Source organism: Lissotriton vulgaris, chromosome 9 (genome assembly GCF_964263255.1).
Source record: "Lissotriton vulgaris chromosome 9, aLisVul1.2, whole genome shotgun sequence".
Taxonomy (NCBI): Eukaryota; Metazoa; Chordata; class Amphibia; order Caudata; family Salamandridae; genus Lissotriton; species Lissotriton vulgaris.
In genome coordinates this window covers 7,412,072-7,425,987 of record NC_141697.1, presented here as the reverse complement: position 1 = coordinate 7,425,987, position 13,916 = coordinate 7,412,072, and the positions used below count along the sequence as shown (strand labels likewise).

The 13,916-nt window shown below is 43.6% G+C and overlaps 1 protein-coding gene across 1 annotated transcript in view; it reads left to right on the top strand.

Moving 5' to 3' along the window:
- Positions 1 to 13,916, top strand: part of LOC147689523 (glutamate carboxypeptidase 2-like) — a 583,351-nt gene that overhangs the window by 508,868 nt on the left and 60,567 nt on the right. Inside the window, exon 17 of the mRNA XM_086936912.1 lies at positions 8,010 to 8,102. Within this exon, the coding sequence (XP_086793038.1) occupies positions 8,010 to 8,102 (93 nt within the window). The remainder of the gene's footprint in view (positions 1 to 8,009; positions 8,103 to 13,916) is intronic.

The following is a 13,916-nucleotide window of genomic DNA, read 5'->3' as shown; positions in this document are numbered from 1 at the left end:
CCGCAACACAACATGCAACGCAACAGATGTACCAGTATGCACAAACAGATTATCCCGATTATCAGCGATACACATGAAACAGCCTAGAGAGGGAAGTTGGCTTGCCTCTTATTGAGGTTCCTGTAGATCAAGAGGGTCCTTATGTACATAGCCAAGTGTTAGGAAAAGATAGAAAGTTTTTGATTGATACAGGGGCAAGCAGAACAACGATAAGTCATGACGAGGTCCCAGGGGGACCCCTCTCAGGCTCCCAGAATGTTTCCCTTGGATTTTCAGGCAAACCTATTGTTAATGAAGTATCGAAACCAGTACCTCTTTTAGTTGGTCCGTTGTCTCGCACTACAGATTTGTTATTAACGAAATCATGTCCAGAAAACTTGTTAGGTATCAAGACACTGAAGGCTCTAGGAGCTGTTATTTGCGGTTCTCCGGAAGGAGTAAGATTGTTCTTACGTGACTTTAAGGGTCACTATGTGTTGAGAGATATTGATCCCAGATTACAGAATGTTCCTGCACATTTATGGGCACAAGGCCCCACTGATGTAGGTTGTATGCACATTACACCATATCGAGTCACACTCAGGCCAGGAGTAGTCTTACCACGAATCCGACAATACAAGTTACCTCCAGATGCTGTAGCGGCTTTACTGAAAATCATTGACGAGCTCATTGCACAAGGCGTGGTTGTAGAAACCGACTCGAATCTATGTAATTCCCCTATCATTCCGATTCTTAAACGTACTGATCCAAATGCACCCCCAGTTTATCGATTAGTTATTGATTTGCGCGAATTGAATAAATGCATCGTACCACAGTATCCCGTGGTCCCAGACATCTCGTCTCTATTGACTGCCATTGATTCCGAAGCAACGTTCTTTACTGTAATTGATCTGAAGAACGCCTTCTTTAGTGTCCCAATTGATCCGGAAAGCCAATATCTTTTCGGATTCTGTTTAAATGGTCGAAGCTTCAAATTTGCACGCGCACCTCAAGGATTCACAGAAAGCCCCAGCATCTATAGCCAAGCACTGAAAAGACAACTTGACAGTATTCACATGCCTGATAACACTGCCCTGTTACAGTATGTCGATGATCTATTGATCACCGCCCGAAGTGAACCCGAATGTGAACAAGCATCACTGACGGTTTTGCATTTCCTGGCTGACAAGGGACACAAGGTGTCCCCTTCAAAGCTGCAATTCTGTGTTCAGCAAGTGGTTTACCTTGGGCACTTGCTGTCCAAAGGGGGGAGACAGCTAACACCTGACCGCATCCAGTTAATTGTAAACATGTCACAACCCAAGACACAAAAGGAGGTACGAGCCTTTATAGGCCTCACTTCTTACTGTAGACAATGGATCCCTCAGTATGCATTTCTAGCGAAACCACTCATACAGTTGACAACCCAGGAGGCATCGACATCGACTGTCCTCCCATGGACTCAGGAACATACACAAGCTTTTGACGACTTAAAGAAAGCCTTATGTCAAGCACCAGTTTTAGCGACACCATGTTACAGCAAGCCTTTTACACTTTTTGTCACAGAACGCGAAGGTACCGCATTGTCAGTACTCACTCAGGATCAAGCAGGTTCACACAAACCGTGTGCTTATTTTTCTAGTACATTGGATCCAGTAGCCCAGGCTCTGCCTGCGTGCTTGAAATCAGTAGCAGCAACAGCTCTAGCAATCAGACAAAGTGATTCCATAGTGTTAGGACATCAATTGACAGTACAAGTTCCACACTCCGTGGAAGTTCTTTTAAACCGAACACAGACCCAGCACCTGACTATAGCGCGACTGACAGGTTATGAATTGACATTGTTTCAGCCACACATAGAAATCAGACGTTGCAACACATTGAACCCTGCTACACTTCTGCCATTAAGTGAGACAGACCCATTGGCACATGATTGTATTGAAGTCATTACCATTACGACGAAACCAAGACAAGACTTGACAGACACCGCATTACCAGATCCAGACCTGACACTTTATGTGGATGGTTCATGCATGAGAACAAGTACAGGAGAATTAGTGGCCGCCTATGCAGTCACGACAGAAACTGAAGTCATAGAAACGAATTGTATTGATACCCTGTCAGCCCAAGCAGCAGAGCTCATCGCTCTAACACAAGCCTGTATTCAAGCAAAGAACAAGAGAGTTAATATATACACAGATTCACGTTATGCATTCGGAGTTGTACACGACTTCGGTGTGCTTTGGAGAGTGAGAGGTTTTTTGACTTCTCATGGTGCCAAAATTCAGCACGGTCCCCTCATTCAAGCTCTGTTAGATGCAATACATCTGCCTACAGCGATATCCATCATGAAGTGCAAGGCACATACGAAAGTCACAGATATAATTTCCCAGGGTAACGACCTAGCAGACCGAACAGCCAAGCATACAGCTCAGACTCAGACTCACGCAACTGACCTGACAAAGTCAATAGTCCCGACATCGACACATTGCATGACAGTTAAGGATCCCGCCCTAGATGTAATTGACATACAGACACATGCTACACCAGACGAAATCAAGAAATGGATTGAACTAGGAGGGATCCAGACAGAACAGGGATGGATGACAAAGGGAAAATCCACATGGTTTCTCCCTGACTCTATGGTCCAAGTTATCATTAACACAGTACACAGTCCTGCACATTTAGGAGAAAAAGCCATGTTAGACAGTATTCAAAACCTCTGGTTTAATAAACATTTACGAGCAGCAGCTAAACAGAAAGTGCGTACTTGCATGATTTGTTGTCAGTTCAACCCAGGTAAAAGCATTCCCGTAGAGCAAGGTGGATTTCATCCTCCCGATCACCCTTTTGAAGTCCTCCAGATGGATTATATCCAGATGGAACGTTGTCGAGGATTCAAATATGTCCTCGTAGTTGTATGTGCACTCTCCCATTGGACAGAAGCATATCCAGTCCCAGATTACACTGCTCCGACCACTGCCAAGCAGCTGGTTCGTGAATTCTTCCCCAGATATGGTTTGCCCCGCATCGTATACTCAGATAACGGTCAGCCATTCTCATCCGAGCTTATGAAGCAGGTATCTCTCCTGCTCGGCTATCAATGGAAATTCCACTGTGTCCGACATCCCGAGGCAGCAGGTCTCGTGGAACGTCATAATCAGACTCTGAAAATTCGTCTTGCCAAAATCTGTAGAGAGAAAGGTGTCGACTGGATAGTAGCTTTGCCAGTTGCACTCTTTTTTATGAGAATGGTCGCACACTCAAGAACAGGGCTATCCCCGCACGAGGTGGTCTTTGGTAGGCCACCGAATATGTGGGGGACGCCTCTGCCTTGCAAAATTACCGATGTTGATTGTAACATGCTGACAGATTACCTTGCTTCCTTGATGTCTGCACTACAATCATGTCGTTCACAGGTTGCTGCAGCCTTTCCCGATAACATCGAGGTGAAGCCACATGAAGTTGTTCCGGGGGATCTCGTCTTCGTGAGGAACTTTGACAGGAGAAGTCCGCTGGAGCCCCGTTGGCAAGCGCCGAAGCTAGTACTTTTGACCACAAGGACCGCGATAAAAGTAGAGGGCCGCAAGGGCTGGCTTCACTCGAGTCATATCAAAAAATACCATGGACTGCCGCCAGATCTAGACTCCCAGCCCTGCCCTCCTCCACAGACTGACTCAAAACTCCCCCTTGTCGAGAAAACTTCTTCTCAAGAATATAAATTAAAATTGAGGTCTAGCAAGTCAGACAGTTTAATTGTTTAAGTCCTCCCCTAGGTGAATCGGTTAGACGAGTTTCTGACATGTATCCCCTAGACCCCAACAGAGAGAGAGATAGACAGAAACAGCTCAAGAAACGTGAATATTGTAAATCACTTCGTAGTCACTGTATCGTGACACTATCGATTATGTTTTTTCTGAGTCTTTTGATTATTGCTGCAAGTATACTGTTACATGTATATTATCCTATTTTCAAGCGTGCAAATTTTTCCTTTAATGTCACTGCCGAGCACTCTTTCAGTGAACTGCCCCCGCATGAGTTATCTTACCGACTTGCGCTGCGCAACAACACATTCATTAGTATGTTACATCATTCCCATCAGACCAGCAATGCTACCAATTGTTGGATATGTGGCCGACTCCCTCCCTATCAGAAATACAAGGAGTTCTGCCCCTCTTCCCGTATCCGTTCACACACAATGGTTCCTGTGGTGCATGGTTTAGTTTAATTAATTCCTTAGATTCTGACTCCGTAGTTTACCAGGGCAACTGGGTATGGGGAAATCTGAACACCGTTTTGCATAGAGTATGTTTCCCTGACAAGGAGGGTCTTCCAAAAATGACAGGGACTGATCTAGAAAATGAAGTATATGGATTAGGTAACTTTACACTTAACCTCATGATTCTGAATGTTGAATCCGAAACCGAACCAGTCTTGCCCGCTATGTCCGTATTACCCGTCAAAGGTGAATTATGTGTCAGAAAGAATGGTTCAGTACACCTGGGTCATAGTAAATGTACTACTGTGATCGAATTCAGTGATAAAGGCAAGTCTACATTCAAAGCTTCCCGTCATTCCTACTTCATTTGTGGTCATACCGCATATATACGCTTACCTCGAGATTGGGATGGCACCTGTTACATTGCATTCCTTCTGCCACCTGTTTTCCTAGCCCCTCCTGATTATCATAGGGACTCCCATCTAGTACACGTCAGACCCAAAAGAGATCTCCCGATTGTCGACTACACTGAAACGGCATGGGAACAATATACAGACTTCAATAAAGGTTTCTTTCCCTACTTAGGTGCTGTCTTTAATAGTAAACTGATACGAAAATTAACCAGAACCCTCGAAGCAGTAGTGAATAAAACTACTTCCGCCCTAGGTAACTTAACAGAGGAGCAGTCTGCTATGCGGATTGTTGTTCTTCAAAATCGTCTTGTCCTTGACGTCATCCTGGCCGATAGGGGCGGAGCCTGTAGGGTCATCGGATCGAGCTGCTGTGTTTTCATTCCAGAAAACGCGCCATCAGTATACAGAGCCATAACCCGTCTTCACAAAATTGCAAGTCAGATACACCAGAATCCAGGCACCTGGACTTGGTCCGGTTGGTTCTGGAGCGTGTTGTCAGCCTGGGGATGGAAGGTCCTATCCTTCCTAGGTATTGCCCTTCTCATAGTATTCAGTTGTTGTCTATGTCTACAATGTGGGCCAGCGATTTGCGGCTTGTGCGCCACATCATGTATTCCTCATTCAAGTACACATTCAAAACACCGTAAGAAGAAAGAAGAGCAAATGATGTTACATGAACAGATTGATAGATTAATGAGGATTGATATCTCATGAAGGGTCCGTAGGGGACAAGGAGGGAATGAGGTAATATGAATTTTTATGGTCAATTGTGTCCCCTATCGTAGACCCCAACGGCTCCATGTACGTGCTTCAAGTACATGTATGTTCCCTCCACAACCAGCTATGAAGACGCAAATACATTTGCGTCCAACGTTAACATGTCCTCTTTCAGATCCACCATGAATGGGTCGAATATTCCGTTCCTAAGTATGCCTTGCCACTGTCTTTACATGGTGCACTTTTCACGTCTCCCTGGCTCTGGCAAGTTAGGCCCTGATTTCTGCCATCAAGCCCTTCTCTGCCTTCTGTTTCTGAAACTGCAGTCTGCTGTATACATGACCTCTGCCTTACTCCCTGCGCGGCGAGCGGTGCCTGGCTCGGCCTGCTTGCCTGCCAAGACTGTATTCAACCTTCAAGTTATCTGCTCCGCTCCTCGAAAATACATTCCTGTCTAGTAGTTTAGGAAAACATCCTTCCCAGCTGCAGAGCAAAGGGCCCGGCCTCTCTGTCTCTGTGCAAGTAATTCCCTGCTCCTGTTACCATGGTAGGCCCATGGCCCCCTTGCTTTACACGTAGACACGTAGTCGCATATGCACGCACTAGCAGTCAGTATAGAATAGCCTCTGCCAGAGAGACCTTTCCTTCTAGATAATACAGTTCCTCAAACACAAGATATTAGATATGATTTGGGATTAGGTTGTTCTGACACCCCAGACTTCTGTCTCCCCATGTAGGGCTAAATGTCAAGTCCCCTTCACCCTCCAGTTCCACGTCAATCACACGTCATGCTGCTGCGCGCGCATCTCTGCCACATATTTCTGCTGACTCTGCAGGATTCTTCTATGGATCCACCCACCTGTGATACGTTTCAAGTGACGTTGTCTAGCACACGCCTCTGTGTACGCCCTCATGCACGCCTTCTGTTACGCACATGTGTTCTTATCTCGTTTCTCTCAGCTGTTACGCCTTCTGCATTCAACACTACTGTAATGCATTGACTATATATATGATGTTCTGTTGATAAAGCATTGTACATGTCCATGTCCATTCCCTTCCTGAACCCTTGTGGTGATGGAACATGATATCTGGTTCGAACCAATTCCTTTTTAAGGAATAAAACCCTTACAAAACTCAGATGCCACAGACTCTGCCTCTTATTTTTGACTGAGTTATTTTTATTGAACTTTACCGCATAAATTAAGTATAGGTAATTTAAATTTACCACAAATGCATGCATCCCGGGTGGTCTGCGCGTGTTTGTATCTATTAGCTCTAGAACTTCAACAGTTATCCAAGGCACCATAACTGATATAATGAGCCATTCGCAGTTTCAATTCACCAGCCGTATGTACTTACAAGTGGACGGTTTAATGTTTGATGCAAACATGTGCTACTGTCAGGATCAACCAGGTACCTGTACCGGCTGGAGTGGGAGTGGTGTGCCCGACTAGGACTGACCTTTGCACCCCTTGAGAGCCTGCTGCAAGAGCCCCAGGTCAGACAGGCACGGGCGGGCCGAGCCTGCTCCAGGAAGGCAGAAGCGAGAGACGGGTTGAGGTGCAATCTGAACGAGGCACAAGAGTGCAGGCCTGGGTGACAGAGACACCTCGGAGAGTGGTCATTTTGAGCTGCTGCACAAATGTCTTTAGTGGATAAGGGTGACATCCTACTACTCAGAGGAATTCTACTAGCCATTAGTGTCATTTATGCACACCAAGTGACGGAGATGTGTATTCAAGTATTTGTATCAGACCACCTGGCGCCCTGGCTAGGCTGCAAGCTTCCAGGACAGCTCAGAATTCTGAGATCTGAGTAACAGCTAGAAATTATGTGTTTCATTTATTTATTTTAGGTACAAAATGTCATCAGTGATGTCGGCATGTCACATTTTGCACCACCCAATGTGCAAGGTAAATGTGGCACAGGTTAAATTGTGCACGCCTCAAATCATAATTGTGCCTTGCCTTAGTTCCAGGTGTGCTCTGCCCTGCTAACTTGGTGGTATGTCTCTCTTCTACTTCTGAGAACCACTTTGACTATTAATGTATATTTTGCATACATGGAACAGCGCCACAAAGCCACAAAGCCTGAAATGGACTTGTCTGCACTTAGCAAAAGCCATAAATGAATTAATATTTTCTTTGCCAAGTGAGGAGTTATGAAAGGCAGTGCTCTGATTTTTTATAAAGTTGTAAAGCTCACTACAACTCAGGGTCTCCTCCAGGGTTTTGGCAGAGCCCAACTAATCCTAGATATGGCGACTGTCCCCTTCCGGGGACCAGATTGTTCTCTCCGCTGACCTGGTGAGACAACGGGCCACCTGCTAAGAGCTTAATAAGTGCAAGCTGAGGCTAAATAAAGGGGGATGGCCACCACTGTGACCCAGTGGTCTGTGGAAAACATGGACCACTGGATTAAGGGATATCCATGGTAACTCAGTGGTGCCCTCTACTTTGAATATAGTTTGGCAGGTTTGTAGGGTCACTGGTTTATAGCCATCCTGCCGGCCCCCCAAACCCTGACAGAGGTCTACAGGCCACACTATTTTGACACTGTTTAATAGTTATGTTTCTATTTTGTTTTAAATTACTGATATCCAATATTTAAAACTAAAGTACATTTGTGACTGTCGGTGTTCCACAAGTGAAGGATTTATTGTGTTTCTGTCTCTGTTGCAGCCCCTTGGAAGTCCGCAGAGTGAATGACCAACTCATGCAGCTGGAGAGAGCATTCATTGACCCGCTGGGCATAGCTGGAGAGCCCGCATACAGGTACTGGGGTACTCTAGGGTTCCTCGAGAATACAGGCACTGGTGGTACCCTGAGGAGGGAGGGGCTGTGATCTACAAATACAGGTACAGCAGGTGTGGCCAATGACCTGCAGTTGGTGAGAGGTGTGGTTGGCGCCTACATGTGGTCAGTGGGGTAGGCAAACAAAATATCGAAATTAAAATATCGATATACAATAATATCGATGTTTTAATTTCGACAGTACAGAATATCGATGTCCAAAATATCGACAGACAGAATATCGTTTTTTTCAGGTATGTATGTTACTAATATCGAATTTTACTAATATCGAAAAAAAATTTAGTGTTATGTATTTTATTATGTTGTTTATATGTTTGTTAAACATGTTTTGTAATGTATGTTTGAAAATTTGTAAATTTGTTTACTGTTTGCGTTTTAGTATCAGAGCGAGTTGTGGGTTTATAGGGGAATAGGGTGGGAAGTAATTTAATAATAATTAATTAATTAATATATGTTTGTAAATATTTTTAATTAATAATTAATTGGTAATTAATTAATATTAATTAGTTAATTAATTAATATAATTTTGTACATATTTTTAATTAATAATTAATTGGTAATTAATTAATATTAATTAGTTATTACATTAATTAGAGTAATTTTTTATATATATAATTTTTTGTTATTGTTAATTAATTAATTGGGGAAAAAAATATTAATTATTAAATTTAATTAATTACAGCTAATGTGCTAATATATTTACTTTATTGTTATTGTTAATTAATAATTAATTGGTAATTAAATAATATTAATAAATTTTGGGTAAAGGAGTATTTTTAGGGTTCAGGGTCAGTTTTCAGTTTTTGGGTAAAGGGGTATTTTTAGGGTTCAGGGTCAGTTTTCAGTTTTTGGGTAAAGGGGTCTTTTTTGGGTTCAGGGTCAGTTTTCAGTTTTTGGGTAAAGGGGTATTTTTAGGGTTCAGGGTCAGTTTTCAGTTTTTGGGTAAAGGGGTATTTTTAGGGTTCAGGGTCAGTTTTGGGTTTTTGGGTAAAGGGGTATTTTTAGGGTTCAGGGTCAGTTTTCAGTTTTTGGGTAAAGGGGTATTTTTAGGGTTCAGGGTCAGTTTTGGGTTTTTGGGTAATGGGGTATTTTTAGGGTTCATGGTGAGTTTTGGGTTTTTGGGGTAGAGTCGTACAGGGTAAAAATAAAATAAATTTAAATTAAATCAATTAAATGAAATTTAAAAAAATTACATAAAATTATTACGTTTTTAATTTATTTTAAATGTATATGTAGTAGTTTTAATTTTTTAATTATGTTTTAATATTTTTATTTAATATTTGTAAAATTATATGTATTTTAAAATTATTTTTACATTATTATTAATACATTTAAAAAAACGATATTTTTAATTTCGATATTTTTGTACTACGATATTAATTTTTCGATATTTTTGTACTTACCTTTATGAAGATATGACTCCGATATTTTTGATTTCGATATTTTTGTGTCGATATTTTTGTATGTAGATATTCTGTCTGTCGATATTATGTCAGACATTCGGTAAGTGGTGTGGTTGATGCCCTGTTGCTGGTAAGAGGTGTGGTTGAGGCCCTCTCTGTGGTGGGTTGATTGGTTGATTCCTGGAGGTGGTAAGGGGTGTACTTTGTTTGTGAAATGGTGTAGGTGGTAAGAGGTGTCCTCAGTGTGGGAAATGCGGTAGGTGGAAAGGGGTGTCCTCTATGTATGAAATGGGGTTGGTGGTAATGGTGTCCTCCATGTATGAAACCGGGTAGGTGGTAAGAGGTATCCTCTGTGGGTGAAATGGGGTAGGTGATAAGGGGTGTCCTCAGTGTGTGAAATGCGGTAGGTGGAATGGGGTGTCCTCCCTGTGTGAAATCGGGTAGGTGGTAAGAAGTGTCCTATATGCACAAAATAAGGTAGATATTAAGGGGTGTCCTCCAAACGTAAAATGGAGTTGGTGCTAATAGGTGCTGTCTATATGTGAAATGGGGTATGTGGTAAGGGGTTTTCTTTATACATGAAATGGTGTCACTGGTAAGGGGTGTCCTCTATGCGTGAAATGAGGTAGGTGGTTAGAGGTGTCCTCTATGCCTGCAATGGGGTAGGTGGTAAGGGATGTCCTCTGTGTGTGAAATGGGGTAGGAGGTAAGAGGTGTCCTTTATGCACTTAGTGGGGTAGGTGGTAAGAGTTGTCCTCGATGAGAGAAATGGGGTAGGTGGCAAGGGTTGTCCTCTGTGTATAAAATGGGGTAGGTGGTAAGGGGAGTCCTCAATGTGTAAAATGGGATAAGTGGTTAGGGGTGTCCTCTATCTGTGAGATGAGGTAGGTGGTAAGGGGTGTCCTCTATCTGTGAGATGAGGTAGGTGGTAAGGGGTGTCCTCTATGCATGAAATGGGTTTTGTGTTAATGGGTGTCCTCTGTGTGTGAAATGGAAATGGTGGTAAGGGGTGTCCTCTGTGTGTGAAATGGAAAAGGTGGTAAGGGGTGTCCTCTGTGTGAGAAATTGAGTAGGTGGTAAGAGGTGTTCTATATGCGTAAAATGGGTTAGGTGGTAAGAAGTGTCATTAGTGTGTAAAATGGGGTTGGTGGGGGTTGGTGGTTTGAAATTGGGTAGATGGTTAAAGGTTTCCCCTATAGGTGAAATTGGGTAAGAGTTTAGAGGTGTCTTCTGTATGTCAAATGGGGATGGTAGTAAGGATTGCCCTCTATGATTGAAATGGGGTAGGGGGTAAGGGATGTTCTCAATGTATGAAGTGAATATGTGATAAGGGGTGTCCTCTATTCATGAAACGGGATAGGTGTTAAAGGGTGTCCTTTATGCGTGAAATGGGGTGGGTGGTAAGGGGTGTCCTCAATTCTTAAAATGGGGTAGGTAGTAAGGGGTGTCTTCTATTCGTGACATGGGGTAGGTGTTAAGAATTTTCTCTGTGTGTGAAATTGAGTTGGTGGTAAGGGGTGTACTCTATGTGTGATATTGGGGAGCGTAATTGTATTGCGAAAAGAGGACCAAGGAGCCATACCTGCTGCCGTGAGGGGAACGGCCTTACAGGTGGACTTTGGGGCACTCAACACTCGCGCCTGTGACATCGCCGCCGCCGGGACTACACTTCCCAGGTGCCCCGGCTGTCGTGGCGCGAGTGACGCAGGCAGAGCGCCCGGAGGTGCCGTAAATCAGAGGAATTCCTCTTGCCCCCGCGAGTCGCGCGTGGGAGCGCCCGGGAGAAGCCCGGGACAAGGGCGGGCCATTTTGTGGCCGTTCGGAGGCCGAAGGAGTCTGGGCTGGGCCACCCCCACCCCCTTGGCCCTTCTATAAGAACATTCCCGGATCAACAAGTACTCCCAAGTAAGAACGATCATCCGTCATTCCATTACATTTTGTAAATTTGACTTGGGGATTTGAACACTGCGGTTATTACTGAGGGGTTTGCCTTAGTTAGTTGCTAAAATGCCTGCTCCACCTAACAAAAGGCTGAAAGATACTAAGACTACTTTACCCAGTCTTACAGCGATAGAGCGCATGCTCCAGAAGACCATAGTGGTGGTGGCAAACGCCCTTGAGCATACTGAGCGACGACTCACTTCCCGTCGGATCTCTACCCCTTTTGTCAATTGCTGACACTTCGATAAGTACGAACAATACAATGGACAATACTACTATGGATTCCCTTTGTGCTCCATCTTTTGTATCTCTCCCAGTTGTACATCAGGTTTTTAGTAATTATAACGGAGATACTATTACTGATAATGCGACTCAGGAAGCACAACCTTTGACCTCAACTAGTGCATCATATCCCACCTTTCCTATGCACTCCAAACGCTCTTCTTTGGGAATGATTAAACATGTTAGTAGTCCACAAGAAGCTGATAAAGGGGGTGATATTAGCATTCCGCACCAGCTGAGGGATCAAGACAAATCATCCGACCGTAATACTAATACTTCAAATGCAGATTCATTATTAGAAATCTCATCTGCTGAGGAGAGACCCCCCTTTGACTCCATAGTTGATAAATCTACAAATATGAATCTGGCTTCTGTAAATCGGCCAAAAAAGAGGAAACGCGGGGGGGCACTCGACAAGGCCTAATCACAAAACCGCTAGGACTAGCCCATAACCCATTAAGGACCGAGGGGGCGGCTCGTTCTGCACTAGATAGTAATAAGAGTGATCCCAAGCCGACTGTTCATGACATTGCAAAAGATTTATTGGGAAACATAGAGCACCTAGTTAGGTCCCTAATACTCCCGCTAACCCACAGGGTAAAAATTATATCAGAAAAGCTGGGGGAGATTGAAACTTCGATACAGAGGAATGCTGATCAAACCGGGGAGCTATTTACAAGCACTTATAAAAACCATAAAGGTCTATTAGTTCCCTCAGTGCCCCCAAAGGGAGCCAAAATAAGTAGTAAGGAAGCAGAAATATCATCAGCAAAGGGATCCAAGGCTGCTAATAATACAACTAAGGTACAAACTAATGTTGTAAGTGAAAAAGGGGGAGGACCGGTACCGGAACAAAAAACAAACAGTAATCAAACCAATACAGTTGCCCCAAAAGAAAATAAGAGTAACTTAAACTATAATCCACCCAGAGTATCTAAGAGCAATGTAGATCTTCCACCTCAGGCAGCACCTTTTGTAGTCATCATGACAGGGGTACCTGAACTAGAAGATGGTAAACGAGAAGACTTCCATACTCTGAAGAACAAGGTTATACATGGTTGGCAAATAATAGACCATTGCCACCTAACCTGAATGGGGAAATATTGAATGTCGGGTGGTTGGGTCGTAGACCGAAGGATCAAAAAGGGGACGTGATCATCATAAATTTTAGAGACCATAGAGTCTCCAAATACATTGGGGAATGGTATGATGGGAGAGATAGGGAGGAAATCACAACTAGAGACCTGACCTGACCTACTTTTACCCATAATCATTGCTGAAAAGACCAGTATATCCCCCACCAACCCGAGGCCGTGACTTTCCCACCTATGGGTTTAATGATCCTACATTCAATCGCTTCTCCATGTTCGAAGGGTTGGAAGGGATTGACTGACTGTGTGGTAGGACCTTGAGTGACACCCCAGCCAAAATAGCCGGCTATAAAATCAAATGTCCTGGAAAAGATGACAGGGAGGATAATGATGAGGTAACTCCCCCACCTAGGGAGGATAGCCCAGGGATTGTGCTGACAATTAAAAAACATCAGTCTGAGGATAAAGGAGAAAAAGTCTTAGAAGTAAACATAAATAAGGTAAACCCTAACTCAGGTATAATTAAGTTAATTTCCTGGAACATAGCAGGGCTATTGAAAAATATGTCCAAACCGGAATGGAACGAATTCATAGATGAATTCGACATATGTTTGTTCCAAGAAACCTGAAGTATATCCCCCCAGCATAAATGTGGGTACACAACTCATTTTATACCAGCTACCAGCACTGGGCGGGGTCGACCTTCTGGGGGCTTACATATCTGGACTAAAATATCACTTAATTTGGCTATTACCACCCGCTCGCGGTCGTCAAATGGTATACTACATATCTCTGTTAAGGGTCATAAAGCCTTTGAGCTGTTCAATGTGTATGCACGTGTGACTCCAGGAGGCCAAACGTCCCCCACTAGAACTCTCCTTGAGGGGGCATTGGCAGGTATTCGCCCACTGTCCAGTATTGTCATTGGAGGTGATTTTAATTGTACTTATGAACCCTTGGACAAAGATGACTTCATGTGTATGAATGAGGATGATTGTACAAGGTCTATCCCGTTGTTAAACGTGGCACCCATAAAAAAGTGGACCCCGAGAGTGTTA